The following is a 20,127-nucleotide window of genomic DNA, read 5'->3' on the forward strand; positions in this document are numbered from 1 at the left end:
GTCTCTGTGGCCCACAGATGGGCAAACCTGAGAGTCCTTGAGAGAGAGAAAACCCCAGAGGCCAGAGTTAGAGGCAGGAAAGTATGCTGAAACTTTGTTACTTCACTGCTTCAAAGTTATGGTCTAAAACTATCTGATCCCTCTGGCCCTCGGGAGAGTGTGATACACTCATCCCTGGAATAGCAGTCACATAAATTAAACAAGAACCAGAGCAGGGATGAAGTCAAGGTCCTATACCTCTTAGTAGGCATCGTCATGAGGAAATAAAACTGTATGTCTTAAGTTGTCAACTGGATGGAACTTCAACCTCCTTCTTTCCTTTCAGACTGCCTCTCTTATTAAAGTTCTTAGCGATTGTTGTTAGTTAATAAATGGGGTGGCAGGTTAACCTAGCGGTTGGAGCATCGGAAAGATTGCTAGGTCAAATCCCAGAGTCGTTAAGGTAAAAACAGTTGACTATTTCAGTGTTTGTTTTTCCTCTCTTTGCTGTAACTCACTTGTTTCAGGGTTGTTCGGTCCCATGTGTGTTCTGAGGGCAATCCTGGGTGACCCAGACCCGCTGGGACCTCAGGGAGAGGGTCATGTCTGGACACGGTGGCAGGTCAGTGGAGGGGGAGCGACAAAAAAGATGAGATTGAGTAGAATACTGCAAGGTTCAGACAAAATGTCACATTTGTTCCAACTATACCAAGTATCCAAACTAGTTAGCCATTAAAATCCTATTAATAAACTATTAATATCTATGTACCAGAAACACACACTTTATGACCACCATGTTCACTTATGCTTGAGGGGATGGATCCTAAGTTAACGCTCTGAGAGCAGACTTACCTGGGAAGAGAGATGTGGTACATCAGGTTGGTGTGGCGCTGGAAGTAAGGGCCTGGTGTAGTAACAGGCTGAGAGCGTGTCCTGGGGTTGAGTAGCTGTATACAGGCAGAGAGGCTGAGTAGTTTGTCTGTGAGAATCTGTGTCTTAGAGGGGCTCGAGAAGGAATTGTTTCCTCACTGCATCACTGTACACAATAAATGTGACTGGTCAGTTAATCATTACCCAGGCCTCTCAGTCTGAGCGCTGAGGACCTCCTGCCTGTCTGCCAGCCAACTTGTGTCTGTGACTGGACGAGACCTTGACACGCAATATAGCAACTATTAGATTGCAGTGAATTAGAGTGTAGTAGTACAACAAAACACAGAAGCATTCTCTGTAACGTGATAGATGTGTTTGCTCTTTGGTACATTTTATTATAGTATGATATCAGCGAATGTTCCAATCAAAAACCAGGAAACATTTCCATGGCCACTCCCAACTCTGTGTTCTATTTTGATCATGTGACCACCCACGCAAGGTCAAAGATTTGGCCCCACCTTGCTTCAGAAATTAGATCCAGGTTGGCCAATGATTTACTTCAAGTTTACACAGTGCAATGCCATGACCCACATACGATACACTCCATAAGAATTTGGACAGTGACACAGATTTTGTTGGCTCTGTACCACAGCACTTTGGATTTCAAATTATATATTGGTAATGGGATTAAAGCACAGACGGTTGGCTTTAATTTGAAAATATTTTCATCCATATTGGATAAACCATTTAGAAATAATGGCATATTTTGTACATAGTCCCCGCATTTTAGGGGACCAAAAGTATTTGGACAATTGGCTTCACAGGTTCCTCTTATTAGGCAGGTGAGTGTTCACATCACAGGTGCAGGCTCAAAGAGAGCATTTCATGTCTAATTTTAATTCTAGGCTTTGCATTTGTGTTCTAAGGCAGCTGCTTAGGTCTGACAACAACAGGACCAAAACAGTGTCAATTAAAGTGAAGCTGGCAATCATGATGCAGATAAATCCGAATATATAAATCGGAGATATAGCTAAACATTAGGCATGTTCAAAAGTGTGTAAAAAAGAACAGACACAAAAAACATAAAATGTACAGACTAAATTCCTAACTATATTGCCTTATATATTTCAATTATGGCTTTTATTTTGAAAAACTAAATCTGAGTTAGTGTTGCTAGCATAATATCCTGTTGCTAGAAGAACGGTAATGAAGCCTCATAAGGCCATCACATCAGACAGCACTTCACCTGGCATAAGGACAATGCTCCAAAACATATCATCTGTCCTGAATCCATTTGCGCATGCATTTTATTTGCTTAAAACAAGAGTAAGAGTAAAATGCCTTAAAACACATTAATTTCAAATTCAATGTCCTGGAGTACAGAGCCAAAGCAAGAAAACTTGTGTCACTGGCAAAATACTTATGGACAGCAATGCATTTTACATTCACCATTAAACTCTGTGGTGAAGCAGAGTTGTGAAATACGTTGTTGTCTATAGATCCATAACTTTATGACTACTGTTGAAAGCACCCTAGTTAAAATGAAAACCTCACCTATTCTAAATCCACTAGGATTGGCAAATATATTTCTTTTTGTCATCATCTTGTCTTGATGTAAGCCTATCACATTAGTTCTGGTAAAGAGTCTGTAAAGATAGATTAACAATGTCCAAGGTGAAGGTAACAATGGAATTCCCATTGTTTGCCATGATAATGAGTAATAAGGATTTGTTATCATGAATTGTATGTTTCTAATATTTGTATTGACTGTTGTATGTTTGTTGAACTGTTCTGCTCTAAAAGTAGCTGCATTTCGGAATTCGGTGTAAAAATATCCCAGCAAACATTTACATAAATGTTCACCCTACACTTCTTTGCCAGAAGTATTGGGTGAACATGCTTTGGAATGTCTAAAAATAGCAGGAGTTGATCGATGAAGCTGGGTCAGTGTTGAAAGCTGAGCTAATTGCCTAACAGTGACTGTTTGCCCTCTGACTCAGAGAGGAAATTCGAGGGAGGAGATTCTTTTTTTTAAACTTATATTTATCGTCTGTCTATAATATTGTTTGGTTTAGAGAACGCAAAGCGTGTGAAAAGCTGTCATTAAGGAAAAGGGTGGCAACTTTGAAGAATCTGCAATATGAAATGTACTTTTATAGTTTTGATGTCCTCCCTATTATTCTACAATATGGAAAATAGTAAAATGAAAGAAATGCCCTTGAATGAGTTGGTGTCCAAACTTTTGACAGTTACTGTAAATATAAAGGTGCTGGTCATTTAATTAGAATATCATCAAAAAGTTGATTTATATCAGTAATTCCATTCAAAAAGTGAAACTTGTATATTATAATTATTCATTGCACACAGACTAATATATTTCAAAGGTTTATTTATTTTAATTGTGATGATTATAACTGACAACTAATGAAAATCCCAAATTCAGTATCTCGGAAAAGTAGAATATTACTTAAGACCAATACAAAAAAGTGATTTTTAGAAATGTTGACCAACTGAAAAGTATGAGCATGTATAGCACTCAACACTTTGTTGGGGCTCCTTTTGCCTGAATTACTGCAGCAATGCGGCGTGGCATGGAGTCGATCAGTCTGTGGCACTGCTCAGGTGTTATGAGAGCCCAGGTTGCTCTGATAGTGGCCTTCAGCTCTTCTGCATTGTTGGGTCTGGCGTATCGCATCTTTCTCTTCACAATACCCCATAGATTTTCTATAGGGTTAAGGTCAGGTGAGTTTGCTGGACAATTAAGAACAGGGATACCATGGTCCTTAAACCAGGTACTGGTAGATTTGGCACTGTATGCAGGTGCCAAGTCCTGTTGGAAAATGAAATCTGCATCTCCATAAAGTTGGTCAGCAGCAGGAAGCAAGAAGTGCTCTAAAACTTCCTGGTAGACGGCTGCATTGACCTTGGACTTCAGAATACACAGTGGACCAATGCCAGCAGATGACATGGCACTCCAAACCATCACTGACCATGGAAACTTTACACTGGACTTCAAGCAACGTGGATTATGTGCCTCTTCCTCCAGACTCTGGGACCTTGATTTCCAAAGGAAATGCTAAATTTACTTTCATCAGAGACCACAACTTTGGACCACTCAGCAGCAGTCCAGTCCTTTTTGTCTTTAGCCCAGGCGAGATGCTTCTAACGCTGTGTCTTGTTCAAGAGTGACTTGACACAAGGAATGCGACAGCTGAAACCCATGTCTTGCATACGTCTGTGCGTGGTGGTTCTTGAAGCACTGACTCCAGCTGCAGTCCAGTCTTTGTGAATCTCCCCCACATTTTTTAATAGGTTTTGTTTCAGAATCCTCTCCAGGGTGCAGTTATCCCTATTGCTTGTAAACTTTTTTCTACCACATCTTTTCCTTCCCTTCGCCTCTCTATTAATGTGCTTGGACACAGAGCTCTGTGAACAGCCAGCCTCTTTAGCTATGACCTTTTGTGTCTTGCCCTCCTTGTGCAAGGTGTCAATGGTCGTCTTTTGGACAGCTGTCAAGTCAGCAGTCTACCCCATGATTGTGTAGCCTACAGAACTAGACTGTGAAAGCATTTACAATATTCTAATTTTCTGAGATACTGAATTTGGGGTTTTCATTAGTTGTCAGTTATAATCATCAAAATTAAAAGAAATAAATATTTGAAATATATCAGTCTGCATGTTCATACCATATTCATCAATAATGGCCACCCAGTATAACAAATCACAACAAAAAACCTGCTTTGAAACCATTAATGCATTTATAATAAACAGAAATGTAATTTCTTTGTGCAGAAAAAGTTAGTACACCCCTGCCTTTAGTATCACATAAAATGGCTAAAATTAAAATAAGGTGTACTAAAAAAGGTGCAGGTTACAAGAAAATCCTTACAGAGTTACTTGGCTGGGTTTTGCCTTCCATAAAGATTATACACTGATCTGGTTTTAGTCTTAATTATATGGTTGAGTGGTAACACATCAAGTCAAGATCAAAGACCAGCTATTGAAGCTAGGAGTATACTTACTTTTGTAAATTATGAATACATGATTGCAAAGTATAATATTTCAGTGTCATTTGTTAACTTAGGTTACCTTTATCTGTCAATTGAGTTAAAGTAAAGATTACATATCCATATTTGCAAATTTTTAAGAAATATACAAACATACTTTCCATGAGGCCTACCCATTTTTCACATGGCTGAACTTTCTTGAAATTGCTGACAGTAGATTAGTTCATTTAATTCACATTTTTATATTTCGCTATACCTGCAACCACCACTGCTATTGCCTATGTATCTGTCTAATACAACAAATACAAAAATTTGAATAATTACTACCAGTTTGTCACGTTTCTTACTAAACAATACTGGCTAACATGCAAGTGAAATAGAGAAGCTGCACTCTCCTTGCCTTTCCATTGTCACTAGATATGTGATCATCTCCAAAACCAAATTGAACTTATACTATAAAAAAAAGTATCTCTGATGCAGATCTAGTAATTCTGGTTCTAAATAAAACTATCGTAGTTTAAAAAAGCTTTAAGTCTAAGGTCTTGTATCCTCTGCAGATAGGTGAATTAACCTCTGGGGTCTGCCCTCTTGAACAGACCTTAAACTGTTTGTATTTGTTACAGTCGTTTTTGCTAAATTTGTGCTAAATCCACGAAACCCAAATTTGCTAAACTCATTTTTGTTCATTAGCTCCATCTTCAAAACACCTGGGTAAAGTTATACTAAATATTCGCTGTGCATCTAAATATGAATACAATTATATTACTATGCAGATTATTTTTTGCACTCAAGTGCCTGATGGAAACACAGTCGGTCTATTTTGACTTCTGTGTGTGATAAAATGTGGATTTGTTTCTTTGAGATGAGTTTCCCCTCGTATTCTTATGTGTCAAACTAAACTGTGATAAGAAAAAGACGAATTCCTCACATGACACGCGCACACACACCCAAACACACACCCAAACACACACACACACACACACACACACACACACATACACACACACAACAGAACTGTACTGTTTATAGAGGAATACATATTTGATTTAGAGTTGGGATTTGAATCAAAACACTCCAGGGTTATTTTTCAAGACAAATTCGACCTAAGGTTTATTTTATAGGTAATGCAATGCTAGCTATTCAATTCACTTCTATGTGGCTTTTTAGATTTCATCACCAACACCTTTTTAGACATGGTAATGCATCACACACATCTGGCAAGGCTGGATTCTAACGGAAAATTGTCCACACTTCTTGATTAAATAGGTTGGCTGTTAGCAATATGGTCAGGGTACTATTTAAACCCTTTTTTGTTCAATAATGTTACTATCCCTTTTTTAATGTTGGCCGTAAAGTAACGAGAAAAGTAAGCAACGATTCAGAATGGAATGCAGCTCAGATAATTGAGGCGTTTACAACTCTTGATTCGGCTTTGTGATTGGATCTGTTCATTCACACAGACCTGTCTGTCAGTCAGATATTTCAATCTGATTGGTCTGTCTGTTCCAGTCTTAAGTATTATTGGTGTTTCATTCCTGGATTGCGCACCTTACCGCGTCAATCCCTGATCGGTCTCAACCGGGAACGTCATAGCACGAACGGCTGTTATTCACATAGATACTCACGGTGCTTTTAGAGCGCAGTGAGAAGGAAGCATGGTCGTATTACGTACTTAGCGTTCAATCTTAACTCCCTGCAGGTGAGGTCAAATGCAGAAGGAAGGGTATCCTCATCGTCGTTGACAGGTGAAACGGACGTATTTGGCCAAACCCGGCGGGGAGAAATGGAGTCGGACAAAGCGGTGTTGTGTGAGAGCCTTGTTGTGTGGGTGAGTACGTCTATGATTTCCTCGGTTGAATCACAGAGCCCAGAGAGCGCTTTAAAGCGTCTGAATGGATCAGTGTTTACTGTTACTAGTGACGATATCATTTACCTGTGGCAGGTAGATTACGGTCAGGACTACAGTCATCAGGAAATGGGCCATCCACAATTTGGATAGTGTAGGCTACTTGTTATCTCCTATTTATGATAGGCTATTGCCCAATGATTCCAACATTTTTACGTATTGTTAAAATAAACCATTTGCAGATATGAACAGGCTACGTCACGTAGTCTATAGTGTAGAATATATATTAGTCTGCATTACCCTATGCGCAGATAATTACCGCAAATAATAGTTTTCTCACGTTATACATTACGAAGGTGTCGTTGTTTTTTGTCGAGACACAAACTCAACATTTTCCCTGAATTTAGTTTATCCTCATCCGATTTAGGGGAATAATCCCATTAACTGCAAGATATTTGTGGAATGTTGCTCCTTCGATCTTTTGATAGGCATTCAAATATTATAGGCCACGGCAACTAATAGTTTGTCTTTCATTTTGGTTTTGCTGCGTTATCGCACCTGTAGGCTGGTGTTTAGTTATTCCGAACCTTCCTTCCTGTGGCTGGCCATTGAGTAACATCTGAGATCATGTCAATTTGACTTGAAGGCAATTAGGAACTCTAGCTGATTAGATGTCTTGCCAAGTGTTACAGCATTTGATTCCTGTAGTAGAGTTTACCTTCATTCCACTGCTCTCTCCTAAAACAAAGACTGTTAGACTCTGTGTTGGTCAGTCCCAGAATGGAAGACCACATGCTGCTGGAAGGGTTGTTGCGAGGCAGATAGTTTACTGTGTGTATATTCATGTATTTAACTGCATAAGATTCCATCATAAGATACAATCCCAATGACCCAGGGCAGCAATAGGGGAATTGCCCGGCGGAGGGTTCAGTCTTTCAAATGGGAAGATAAAAGTGTCTCTCCTGACTCTGCTGTCATGAAAGTCCAGTCACCCCGTCTTCCTAATTGCCATATTTCCCCTCTCTACCTCATTTAATGTGTGGTGAGTGTTATATTGCAATATCGCATGCCGTCAAGTTGGTTCTACACGTTGAAGGTACTATATAAAGAGCTTTATGGGTCTAAAAATGTGGCGTCTGTTATAAGACCAGGGCCGTGTTTAAATAGACTGCAGTGGCTTCTCCTTGTGAGCAGTCCCTTCCCTGTAACTGAAATGATGTGAGAACTGTGCAGGTCATTGCTGGTGTGGCTCACCCATCTGTCATTGTTTTCACTTGCTCTGGGACTGAAACAAGTGTAAATAAAGGGGAGGAGACAAATATAGGCTGCTTAGATATACAGTGACATGCAGCTGAACATTTATTAATGTACTCGCAGTTCATTAGTGTATGAGTGAGTAGGCACACTGGGGGGGGGGGGGGTAGGCACACGGAGGGGGGGGGGGGTAGGCACACGGGGGGGGGGGCACTGAGGGGGGGAGCCGGGCCCGCTATCAGCGGGCAATAAAGTGTTTCACCGAGCTCAGGACGGCCGGGGTGGGGGGGCACTGAGGGGGGGAGCCGGCAATAAAGTGTTTCACAGAGCTCAGGACGGCCGGGGTGGGGGGGTCTTCATTTTGTTGTGTTGGAGGCAAAAGTCCTTATGTCCCAGCATGTTGATAGACTATCTCTGTATGCTCAGCCTTTTCCCACAGGCTTTCACGACCACGAGCGAAGCCTGAGAGCAGAGGCTGGCGGACATCTGACACCTTGGTCACAAAGCCAGCGGGTGAATTATTCACAACTCCACCCTAGCACAGTGGAGCCGGGGAGCAGCTCTCCACTTTGCTGTCTCTCCATCTCGAAACACAGAGATTTATCACTTTTCTTTCTTTTTTCCTGCGGGTTACTTCCGATCTCTGTGCATGCCCGTGGTGGGTGGTTGCTCACGAGAGGCTTGACACGTTACAATGAGCTGAAGCAGAGAAGGACGACAGGTTCTCCCGGTTGTGTTAGGGCTTTCCCGGTCTGTGTCTTCCGCTCCTCTGCTGTCTCTGACTTGCATTTGTGTCCCTGTTTGTTTCAGCTGCAGACCTTCAACACTCCAGCGCCGTGCACCACGACAGAGGAGCTCACCACCGGAGCGGCAATGTCTCAGGCCCTGCATAAAATGTAAAACACACACATTTTCACGCTTAGGTTACCTTTATCTGTCAGTTGGGTTATTGAAACATGTTAAACGTGTGTGATTTACGCATTTATATTGTCTTCCCCCGGCTCAATATTTAAAACCGCTCAAACTGGATCGGAACATGGTCGGACTTGGGATGGATTTGTTCATCTCAGTGTGGTTGTTTAGCAGATGTTTGGTCATCCGATGCTAACGCTCGACCATGTTGCTTTGCCATGCAGAGATCCAGTGTGGTTCAGTGAAAGTTGGCTTGGTCGCATAAAAGAGGACGTGGGGAACAACTGGAGACTGAAGGTATTGATGTCTCTCCGATGTTCCCTTCTCCCCTCCTCTTTCTCAACATACCTCCCTCTCTCCTTTTCCCTGCTAACCCAAAAACCAAAGTGCGTGCCCTCTGCTGACCCTGGTGGTATTTTAACCAGCCGTCGGCCTTTACTGAAATTTGTCTCACACGAGGAAGCACAGAATTTATTATTTAGGAAACGTTTATTAATGTGTGTTCAGCCTTTCATCGGGCAGCACAAAACTCGCTCATTGAGGGGGATTCCTGGAGGTGTGCAGTTTGTTTATCTGGAGTAAAGACTGATGAAAATATTTCTGTAGATGAGCAACCTGAAGAAGATCCTTCAGATGATGGTGGGTTACTACAATGAGGTGGGTAGACAGAAACATGTCTGGTTTGGAATAGTTTTGTCAATTTATTTGCTATTGGTTATGTCTGTTGGGTCACTTCGCCAGCAGATACAATTCTATTCCTGGATATAACTTTTTACATATTGTTAAGGCTGTTTTATTTTGATTTACGTGACCAGGTTTTGAGTCAGCAGATCCAGGAGTTCCCTCTGCCAGATCTCACAAAGGTGGCAGAGCACTCAGACCCTGTAGAATTGGGACGACTGCTGCAGCTTATTCTGGGATGTGCTGTCAAATGTGAACGCAAACAAGGTAGAGGCACTCACAACGTCCCGGACGCTGAACTAAGACTGTTCCGCAGCACCATATTGTTGCCTTGACAAGACAATGGAGTCAGACGAATCTGAAACAGACTGGCATCTGAATAGAAACTGTTTGTGCATATTTGTGAGTGCTTATATATTGTGAAATTCCTTCTCTTCTCTCCTGCTCTCTTTCTTGCTTTCCAGCCCGCTCTCACTTTCTCCCTCTACATATGGAAAATACTTCTTCTCTGACATTCGTTCTGTCCCCTTTCCCCTAGAGTACATCCAGATAATCATGACTCTGGAGGAGTCCGTGCAACATGTGGTGATGACAGCCATTCAGGAGGTGAGTCTTCGTTTGGACCCAGTTTCATTCTTTCTACTATCGATCTTCTACAGTATGATCTAAGAATTTTGTTTGTATTCACATAACAACATCACAGTATGCTTTTTAAAATGTTTATTACATGCCATGACTTATTTTGGGCTCATGTTGTATGGAAATGAATTGGATGCAGGTTCTAACCAAACTTATTCTCACTCTTTCTCTTTCATGCTCTTTCATTCTCTTACTCTCTTTCTCGCAGTTAATGAGTAAGGAGAGCATGGCCCAGTTTGGAGCAGAACCAGCAGGGGATGTAGAATCCCAGGTGAGAGGGGGATGTCCAGGGTATTTGCCTCAAGCAGTTTATTTAGTGGTTCTTTTTTGATCGTACATGTCTCTCTTTAGTTGACACTGGAGCTCCTCGAACAGGCGTTGAGCGGAGATGCTCTGTGTTGAGGCTCTAATAGAAAGCTGCTGCCTATATTCTGGTTGCAGTTCCATGCGTGTGGTTTAATGCTTATCCTGCACCCTTTAAGTACTGTTATTGTTAGTACTGTAACGTTGCTCTATGTCTGGAACTGTGGCGGTAGACTGTAGAGTAGCTAGCTGTATTCCTTGCTAAGTGTTTATGTGTTGGTATCTGTGTCCAGCTGAAGAAGGCTCTTGAGGACCTGGTGGATCTGATGGCAGAAAAGGAGGAACTAGCCCAGCGCTGTCAGGAGCTCGACGTACAGGTACACACACACACACACACACACACACACACTTTCTACTGCCCCTCCTAACCCAAACATTGCTGCACTTTGTTTACACAGAAATTTAACAGCCAGACAGGGTTGGATAGGTTACGTTCTAAATGAAATCATTTACAGTTACTAGTAACAACCCAAACTGTTTTCCGAGTAACTTTTATTAGATGACCCAATCTCAAACTCTGTGCCCCATGTCATTCAGTGGTCTCAGTTGTGTCATTTTGACCCAGGTTTAATTTTTGGTCACGCCTTACCAACCTAAGCTGGGAGTCAATATCAAAAGAATCCCAGGTATCAGTTTAATGTAAATATTCTGCCGTACAAAAAAACTATATGGCATACAAAATTGAACATTTTGTTCCACTATACATTTTGTGTAGTGGTGCATCCTAATCCCCTTGCCAACAGTTGAGTTATCTTCATTCAATTAGATCCTGATGTTTTAACACATGAATAAGACACACTTACTTGTAGTAACTCCTACCACCTAAAGTATTTTGTTTCCACATAAGCAACAGATTCCATCATGTCCAAAAAGGTAACTGACTGCAAAAGACTGCGGTTTTGGAAACTAAGTGACTAGGTCAGTCATAATAATGTTTTTGTTTCATTGAGGTCAAGAGGTTTGTTGGTTTGGCGTAGCATGGTCCAGTGGTCTGTAACGTGCCTCTTGGTTTTGTCTCACGGCTCCTGGAGCAAAACCATAACAACACAACTTTACCTGTGTTATATTGTAGGGATGTATTGCCAGAGGGAATGTAAATGATATAGAATGATGATCTGTGGAATGGGATGGAGTGTAGACCTGTTTGGCAGAGATAGCGTACTACTGAATGGATAATAGTGTAAAAAACTGATAATAGTGTAGGTGTTGTGTTGTTTTCGGTGTTCAATAATAAAAAATGAAATGAAGTTTAAAATAATAATAAAAAACAAAAATATTACACTCTGCAGATGAACGTTAAAACATATATTCCTTTGGAATTGTGTAATAATCCTGAAATTTAATCAGCACATTTTTCAAACGTTTTATTTCAATATGTAAGAAAAACAATAATTATAATTACAGAAACAAATTCTGGTAGCCAAAATGATTACAGGATTGATAACTTTTTCTCTGTTACTCTCATTCTCTGTTACTCAATACCATAAGCTCACCCTCATACACCCTGGGACATTATAAACAGGGGCTGTGTAAATGCACTGTGATTCTGGAGGCTATTGTCTGGGGCTTGTGTAGCAGAAGGGTGTAGCTTTGGTTTTACTGACTGGGCCACTCTGCTCTCCCGCTGGTCTCATTCCCCCCATACCTTGGCTGCCTGGCTGGGCAAAACATATTGATAGTATAGGACAAAAAGTCTTCTACTGGTCATTGGTTAGGATGTGTGCATGTCAAGGCCATGAAAAGGTACTGATGCTATTGAATGGGCCTCTCGTGTCTACAGCCTTGTTACAGTAGAACGTCGGTGTCTTTCTTCATGGACACGCAGAGGTAAGTCAACATGGCCACTCGTCGTCGAAGCGGGCTAAAAACATCTAACGGCTGGTTGCCGGGGTGATCGAAACATCTAAGCCGCCTTGCATCCTGTCACTAATATACACCACTGTCCTAAACTATTCATCATCTTTGGGAACAGGTGGAAAGAAGACCCTGGACTAAAATGTGTTTTTCTAACTTGCGCGCGCATGCGCACATGCTCCAGTTTGATGATTGTATTTTGAATTCAAGATGTGTGTATGTGCGTGTGAACTAACCAGTCTAGTCTTTCAAACTGTTAATTATCATACACGTTTGCTGAAAGTGCATCATGGCTACTCTTTCTGGGTGTAGTAATTGTGTTGTGTTTGTTGAACAGTTTTTGATGATTCTCTCTCAATCTTCATTGTTGAGTGGACAGTAAAAACATGAATATTTGCTCCTTTTTGTGTAACTCAAACGGTCGGGGGTTGTCATGGGGGGGCGGTTACGTGTGTTGCGCGGCAGGAGTCGGTGTAAGGCCAGGCAGACTGTCCGTGGAGGAAGCTAACAGTTCACGTGGGTTTTAACCTGTTGTCATTTGGGGATTCAGACAGCACTCCACTCTGACTCCTGTTTCCGTGCTTGTCAGGTGACAGTCCTGCAGGAGGAGCGGAACAGCCTATTGGCTGAGAACGACGTGCTGACGGACCGAGCTAATCAACTGGACTCATTTGATGACCCGAGCACACCCTCTGGACGCAAACACAGCCAGCTACAGATTCAGCTGGAGGCATTACAGGAGGAGAATTTTAGGTGTGTGTTTGTGTCTGTCTGTGCAAACACACCACACTGTTTAATTCTCCCTAGCACTTAAGCATTTGTCAATCTCTGTCTGTGTGTGTAGGCTAGAGGCAGCTAAAGATGATTACCGTATCCACTGTGAGGAGTTGGAGAAGCAGCTGATCGAGGTTCAGCACCGTAACGACGAGCTCACCGGCCTGGCTGAGGAGTCACGAGCACTTAAAGACGAACTCGATATCCTCAGGTGTGTAGTCTTCATTGCTGTTGTCTGGTAGGGATTATTTTACCCTCTGAGATGTGCTTTGCAGCTGCAAAACTACAACCTGGAATTTCACTACTGAATTGGCTAACAAGCTAACCTGGAGCCCAGACTGAATACCAGTGTTTAAATGGAAATGATGATAGTGAGTGTGTTGGTTTTGGTCCTCACCGGGCGTGTGTGCAGGAGCTGTTCGGACCGGGCTGTGAAGCTGGAGGCATCAGTGGAGACATACAGGCGTAAGCTGGAGGACCTGGGGGATCTGAGGAGACAAGTGAAACTCCTGGAGGAGAAGAACATGATCTACATGCAGAACACTGTCAGTCTGGAGGAGGAGCTACGCAAAGCTAATGCTGCTCGTGCACAGCTAGAGACCTACAAGAGACAGGTAGAGACCTACAAGGGACAGGCACAGACCTGTAAGAGACAGAGACCTGCAATATTAAAATTAATATTAATAGTTGGCTAAGAAATAATTAAGAAGAATATTGGTAAACCGTGACTTTGGCCTCCATTCATTCGGTACATAAATTGCATATCTGGGATGTGTGGGACATGAACAAGATGGGTAAGACAAAAGATATCTGAGAATGTTCTGCTGATAGGACAGGTGTCCCATATCTTCTGCTATATGAGTCTGACCCCACAGGGTTTCCCCTCATTGCCAAGTCACCTCTAAGGGCTGTCATTTTGGAATGACAAACAACCCCAAAGGAACTTACAAAATCTACTTCCTGTTTCCTGCCAGGTCCAAGAGCTGCACCGAAAGTTGTCAGAAGAGTCTCGACGTGCAGACAACCTGGCCTACGAGATGAAGAAGTTTGAAGAGAAACATGACACTGTTTTGAAGGAGAAAGAGGTAGGGACTAGCCCATACATTACGCCGTCCCATCAGACATCCAAACACAGTAGAGGGAGGACGGAAGGAATGTTATCAGACAACACTAGTCTAATGCAGTTGTTCTCAAACTTCTCCACAGGAACCAGCTGACATTTCAGTTTTGTTGTAGTCCTGAACTAGCTCATCTGATTTTCCTAATCAAGGAAGTGGTCATTAGTTCACAAATTAAATCCAGCTTTCTAGCTCTGAAAAAGTTCAAAACATGGTATGGCTGCTGGTCCCTGGGGAGGTGAACAGCTAGTTTAGTGCTTATGGATTTTCTTCTCTTTCCTGTCTGATGATGAAATAAGAGGATCATCATTGAGCGAGACTCTCTGAAGGAGACTAATGAGGAGCTGCGATGTAACCAGGCACAAAAGGACCAGCTCCTACAAGCAGGTAGCTTATTGGCCGATCACATTGACATGGAGCAATTATTTGATGTTTTTTCTAAACTGTGATGGGTCAGCGTATGACCTTGCATCACAAATGACATCATATTGTTTGTTGATTTAGTCAGTTACAGTTTACCCATGATACATCGCTGGTTTGATGCTCTCCATCAAGGCCTTTCTCTTTCTCTGAGGCACACGTGACTGAACGTCTCTCTCCCCACAGAGCTGGCAGGAATGCCAGCTGGTAGTCCAAGTCACGATAATCTCGCCGCGGAGATGCTGCCAGTGGAGTACAGGTAATCACTGTATTAAGTGTGTGGGTTTGGTGTGTGTGAGACAATGACTGTGCTAACTGTCCTTGTCCGTTCAGGGAGAAGTTCATCCGGCTCCAGCATGAGAACAAGATGTTGCGCGTGCAGCAGGAGGGATCGGAGAATGAAAAGATCTCTGAACTACAAACACTGCTTGAGGAGGCTCACAGGACACGCTCGGAACTGGACACCGAGAATAGGTTTGTTTTATTCCCCAATATTAAACATCAGAAAGTATAATAAACAGACTGAGCAATGGCACCGAGAGCAGATTTTCTGTGTTTTACTATCTGTTTGACCATGATGTACTTCCTGTGTGTGTTTGATGCACTTCCAGGTTAAGCAGGGAGAGGGTCGCTGAGCTGCAGCAGCAAGTGGAGGATCTGCAGAAAGCCCTTCAAGGTCATGGAGCCAAGACGGATGACGTGAGTTTTAAACTATAGCATTTCAAATGAAGCTGTACACACATTTCAGTGAATATACCACTCAGATAGGGAAAGACCTACGGAAATTTTACCCATAAGTGCGACCAGAAATATAACCACAGTGCTCCAGTTGAAATCCCCAATCTTACATGTAGGGATTGTCATAGTGATGTTAGCTTACCCAGCTTGTGCACTTTGAACTCTTCCATTGAATTGGGAAACCCCAGTTTGCCTGTCTAGTCAGCGTTCTCTGTAGTCTCGCTGTGTTGCAGTTCTAGAGATTTGGTGCTATCCACTGTTATATCAAACATGAACCCTTAATTCTGCAAAAGATTGCCTCTGCTGTACAGTAATAGCTATGGGTCAACCTTTCTTCTCTTGTTTTCTTTAGTCTCATCTGAAGAAGAAACTGGACGCTCATATGTAAGTATGGTCCGTCTTGATTCAAAACCTCTTTTGTTACTCCCGAGCAATAGATGTGTAAAGTAAGGTGTTCTATTACTCAGGGTGCAACTGAATGAGGCGCAGGATGAGATCATGAAGAAGAAAGAGTTACTGGAGGACTTGCAGCCAGACAACACACAGGCCTGTGAGTGTGTCTTTGACATGACCGTAACACGACCGCAGAACAACCCCATTGACTGACTGTCTGTTGGTCTGTCCATTAGCCTTGAGACTGGATGAGCTGACGGCTGCTCTGAAGAAGAAGGATGATGACATGAGAGCGATGGAGGAGAGATACAAGATGTACCTGGAGAAAGCACGCAATGTGAGTCATCCGTCCATAATCATCAATTCTTCTCATCCATACAGTGTAGCGGTTGGACATAATGGAACAAGTATAGAAAGTCTCTCTCTCTCTCTCTCTCTCTTCCCCCCCCCCCCCCATTTGTCTGGGTGATTTGAGGGAAGATACTGTCTCTTATGTCCAAATACATTTGACAGGATGTCAGGAAGTGTAGTTCAGTTTCAAACTTGTTTTGTGGGCATTGGGCACATAGTCTTTTTTTAAATTGTGCTACAGAAAAGGTTTCCCCGAGTTACTCCTAACAGAGATGCCTGGATAGTTATTTGGGTAAAACTTGTCAATATTTATGAATAAAGGTGATCTCACCCGCATTGGCAGGTTAAAAGCCTGAGAATAGCCAATCTACATTTATGTGTTTATGCATTTATTTATGACTTCACACAATGAAATAGAAATTTCCTGTTAAATTTGGCATCTTCCTTAAGATTCAGTAATTCAGTTGGTAGAATGGTACACGTTAATGTCTCTGAGTTAACAATTTATTTTATCTGTCTCTCTGTGTTACCCCCCCCCCTCCATTCTGTGTATAATAAGCAGTAATAATACAGTATACATAAAAGAAAGGAAAAACAACTAACATGAACATTTGACATTTTTTTTTAATAATAATGAATAAAATAAAAATTGACAGGGCTATTGTCTTTATTCTATAATGACAGGCAATATCCGGTCAGGCCATTCAGCTGCAAGATCTACTGTCTCTGTTTTCTCCAATTCCTCACATTTTCCTACGTTTCAAGGAAACCGGTATCTCAAATTGAAATGTGTTCTCTTTGTCTCCGTTCTGTAGGTGATCCGAGCGTTGGACCCCAAGCTGAACCCAGCCACAGCAGAGATCCAGGCTCTGAAGAACCAGCTGACTGAGAGAGACAAGAGGATCCTCAGCCTGGAGGTAACTGATCTTGACCTATGACCTGTAGCTGTAGCCTTAAGCCTGGAGGTAACTTTGACCTATGACCTCTAGCTGTAGCCTTAAGCCTGGAGGTAACATTGACCTTGACCTCTAGCTGTAGCCTTAAGCCTGGAAGTAACACTGACCTTGACCTATGGCCTCTAGCAGTAGCCTTAAGCCTGGAGGCACCATAGAGTATTGAAGGATGCATCTGTTGTGGTGTCTGTGAGGGCATGGACATTTTCATTTAAGGCTTCTGCCATCCTAATGTAATCATGTACATTCAACTTAATCTTCCTGATGAACCGGTTTGACAACACTCCCAACTAGAAGAAGGTTCTAGGTCACAATCAGTTGACCGGCACATCAGAAAGGAATATGTTGAAATTCCCACCCTTTAAATAAGGTGGATGCCTTCAGTGGCAATGTCCATAAAACGAATATTCTGACCACTAGAGGTTTTTAACGTTCTCTGTAGGAGGCAGTCGTTCAAATCCATAGTCTTTATCTCACTGCACCTCTGTGTCTCTTTCTGTAGAGGGAGTGTGAACAGGCGAAGCTAAGAGAGTATGAGGAGAAACTGATTGTAACTGCGTGGTACAACAAGGTAAGCGCATGAGATGACAATCCATTTGGGTGTTTCCTTCTAACTGAAATTACAGGAATGTGCAGTTTGTGTTAGAACATCGGTTCCATCTCTTCTGACCCATTCAGAGTCTGAGCTTCCAGAAGCTTGCGATAGAGGCCCGCCTGGGGGGTCGCTCCACTTCCATGATGCCCCCTGGTCAGTCCTTCCTGTCCCAGCAGCGCCAGGTCACCAATGCCACCCGCAGGGCCCTCTCTGTCAGCGTCCCGGCCACTACCGCCAAGTAAACCTGGGATGGACGGCTTACTGAGGTGGCCGTCTCGTGTACAGGCTGCTGTCTCTTTAAGTAAACCACCATTAGTTTGATTAGATATGTTAGCGCTGGGCTGGAACAAAGGCCTGCTGATAAAGCAGCCTTCTAGGACTGGGATCTCTTACATCTGAAATAAACAAACGAACGGCCCTACTCTGACTCTCTTCCACAAGTGCACACTCAAGTGACCTTAAGTACGCTGTCTCCTGGCCCCTGGGAAATGGGGGGGGGAGGGGGGCAAGCATGCCCTGACTGACATGAACACAAGCACTTACTTCAACCAGGTTGGCTACTTCTCACTGATACAGTGGCACTGTAGCACACCGCACTACAGTTTAGAATGTTGATAATCTACTAGATTGAGTTTGATCCTTTGTCTAGTGCATTAACTGAGCCCTACAATATACCTGTTAGCGTAGCTCGCAACTGACACGAACTGGAATTACTGGTATTGAATTGAACCAGCCTTGATTCTTAATCTCGACATATCCTGACATACTGTATATTGAGTCAGTGATAATGTGAATGCTTCTGTCTATGGATGTGCTGAAACCTATATTGATTATTCACATTTGGAGCCTGTAACAGAGATGTGGTCTTAAATGGCTTATTTTAGCTGCATTACCAGCCGAATATAAATGATATATTATAAAAGGATTCCATACATTACCACCAAATGATCAACCAACTGCACTATGCACAATATCAACCACTGGACTAGAGTTAAACCTCTTGTATACCTTCTGTGTTCTCACAGTCACCAGGGAGAAAATAAATAGGATTGGTGTATTTGGTGCTGGCCACCAGAAGTTGTTATTGCCGTGTAGATTGACTCTTTACTACTTTATTAAACAAAAACAGGAAGTCTATACCAGTCAGACAAAATCATCTTGTGCTGCAACAACTAAACTTTTAATAATATCAGAAATCCAGGACAATTATATTTATTTTTTATGCACTCACCTGTGATCTGACTACTAGAACTTCCTGAATCCTTTAACAGAGTACTGTTGGGCCTTTATATTCTCTCTTTAATGTTTTTGATCACTGGTAAGAAATCAGCAGTATAATTAGTAAAAATGTATACAGCACTGTAATCAGGGTTCAAACACCAGCTTGGGATTTAAGAGCCGGTTTCACAGACCCAGATTAAGATATAGTTGGGTTATAATATATAGAAATTTGGATAAATTAACCAGATGAAAATCTTGTCCTAGATGTGATTAATCAGCATTTGTGAAACCTGCTTCTAGGTTTAAATCTTCCTTCTCTGATGAGCAAAAAACGCTGTGACAACTTTTGAATGTTCTAAGAATTTGTTTCAGTAAACTCTTGAATGAAACATGAACATTTCTGTAAAACGGTCATCCATTCATGTTTATCACTTTCTCGATGTTCGATTTGATGTTTCATGAAATTGAGTCCTGTATGTCACGTTCAGATACGCACGCTCGCATGCGCATGCGCACACACAGACACACACGATAAAATAATGTGGTAACTACACTCTATCGTCTAGAATGTTTTCTTTTGCAGTGAATGGTATTTGTACACATGACTCACAGCAATTGCCATGTATACAGAGTTCAGAGCAGCACTACAAAATGAAATCGGAACAAATGCTGTTCTGTTAGTACTTGATATTTTGGTAAAACAAATATGGAATTGTGAATTATTAAATTATCATATGAAATTATGAAAAGTACATGTTGGTTTTCATGTAAAGAATAAACTACATTTCTTTCTCCAAGTGTTTGTTGAGTTTGTGTTAAGAGGTGAGATGTTGCCACCAGAGGGCGCCATGTCCATATGTAGAGTTTTACTACTCATTTCTATTCAAAACACAAGGTTTGAGTGACTTTCCATATCACAACAGAATGAACCTATGCAAAAGCTAGCATACTTGCCTAACTTAATAATAATGTTTATACTTTTACCCTGTATATGCAAGATGTACTGTGTGCTTCTATTTTAGCTCTATAAATGTTAATATAAAGATTTCATTTGGCAGCACCTTTTGTTAACGTCTTTTCATGATCGACACAAACTTTTGAACCTTTGGTTCAATATCAGGTTATGGATCAGATTAGTATAATCATTACTAGCCTTATC

The 20,127-nt window shown here is 41.9% G+C and overlaps 1 protein-coding gene across 1 annotated transcript; it reads left to right on the top strand.

Annotated features, from left to right (window-relative positions):
• Positions 1-497: 497 nt before the first annotated feature.
• On the top strand, positions 498-19,760 carry hook1 (hook microtubule-tethering protein 1). The gene is made up of 23 exons (XM_010871887.3): positions 498-601; positions 6,556-6,684; positions 8,767-8,852; positions 9,093-9,165; positions 9,475-9,525; positions 9,684-9,816; positions 10,088-10,155; positions 10,397-10,459; positions 10,785-10,868; positions 12,995-13,158; positions 13,250-13,390; positions 13,592-13,793; positions 14,154-14,264; positions 14,597-14,684; positions 14,904-14,976; positions 15,051-15,191; positions 15,329-15,416; positions 15,808-15,839; positions 15,923-16,005; positions 16,085-16,185; positions 17,015-17,116; positions 17,655-17,723; positions 17,831-19,760. Exons 1-23 carry the CDS (start codon positions 521-523, stop codon positions 17,987-17,989), a joined length of 2,322 nt encoding a protein of 773 aa, XP_010870189.3. The 5' UTR covers positions 498-520; the 3' UTR covers positions 17,990-19,760.
• Positions 19,761-20,127: the final 367 nt, after the last annotated feature.

The sequence above is a fragment of the Esox lucius genome, chromosome 8, assembly GCF_011004845.1.
Source record: "Esox lucius isolate fEsoLuc1 chromosome 8, fEsoLuc1.pri, whole genome shotgun sequence".
Classification (NCBI taxonomy): Eukaryota; Metazoa; Chordata; class Actinopteri; order Esociformes; family Esocidae; genus Esox; species Esox lucius.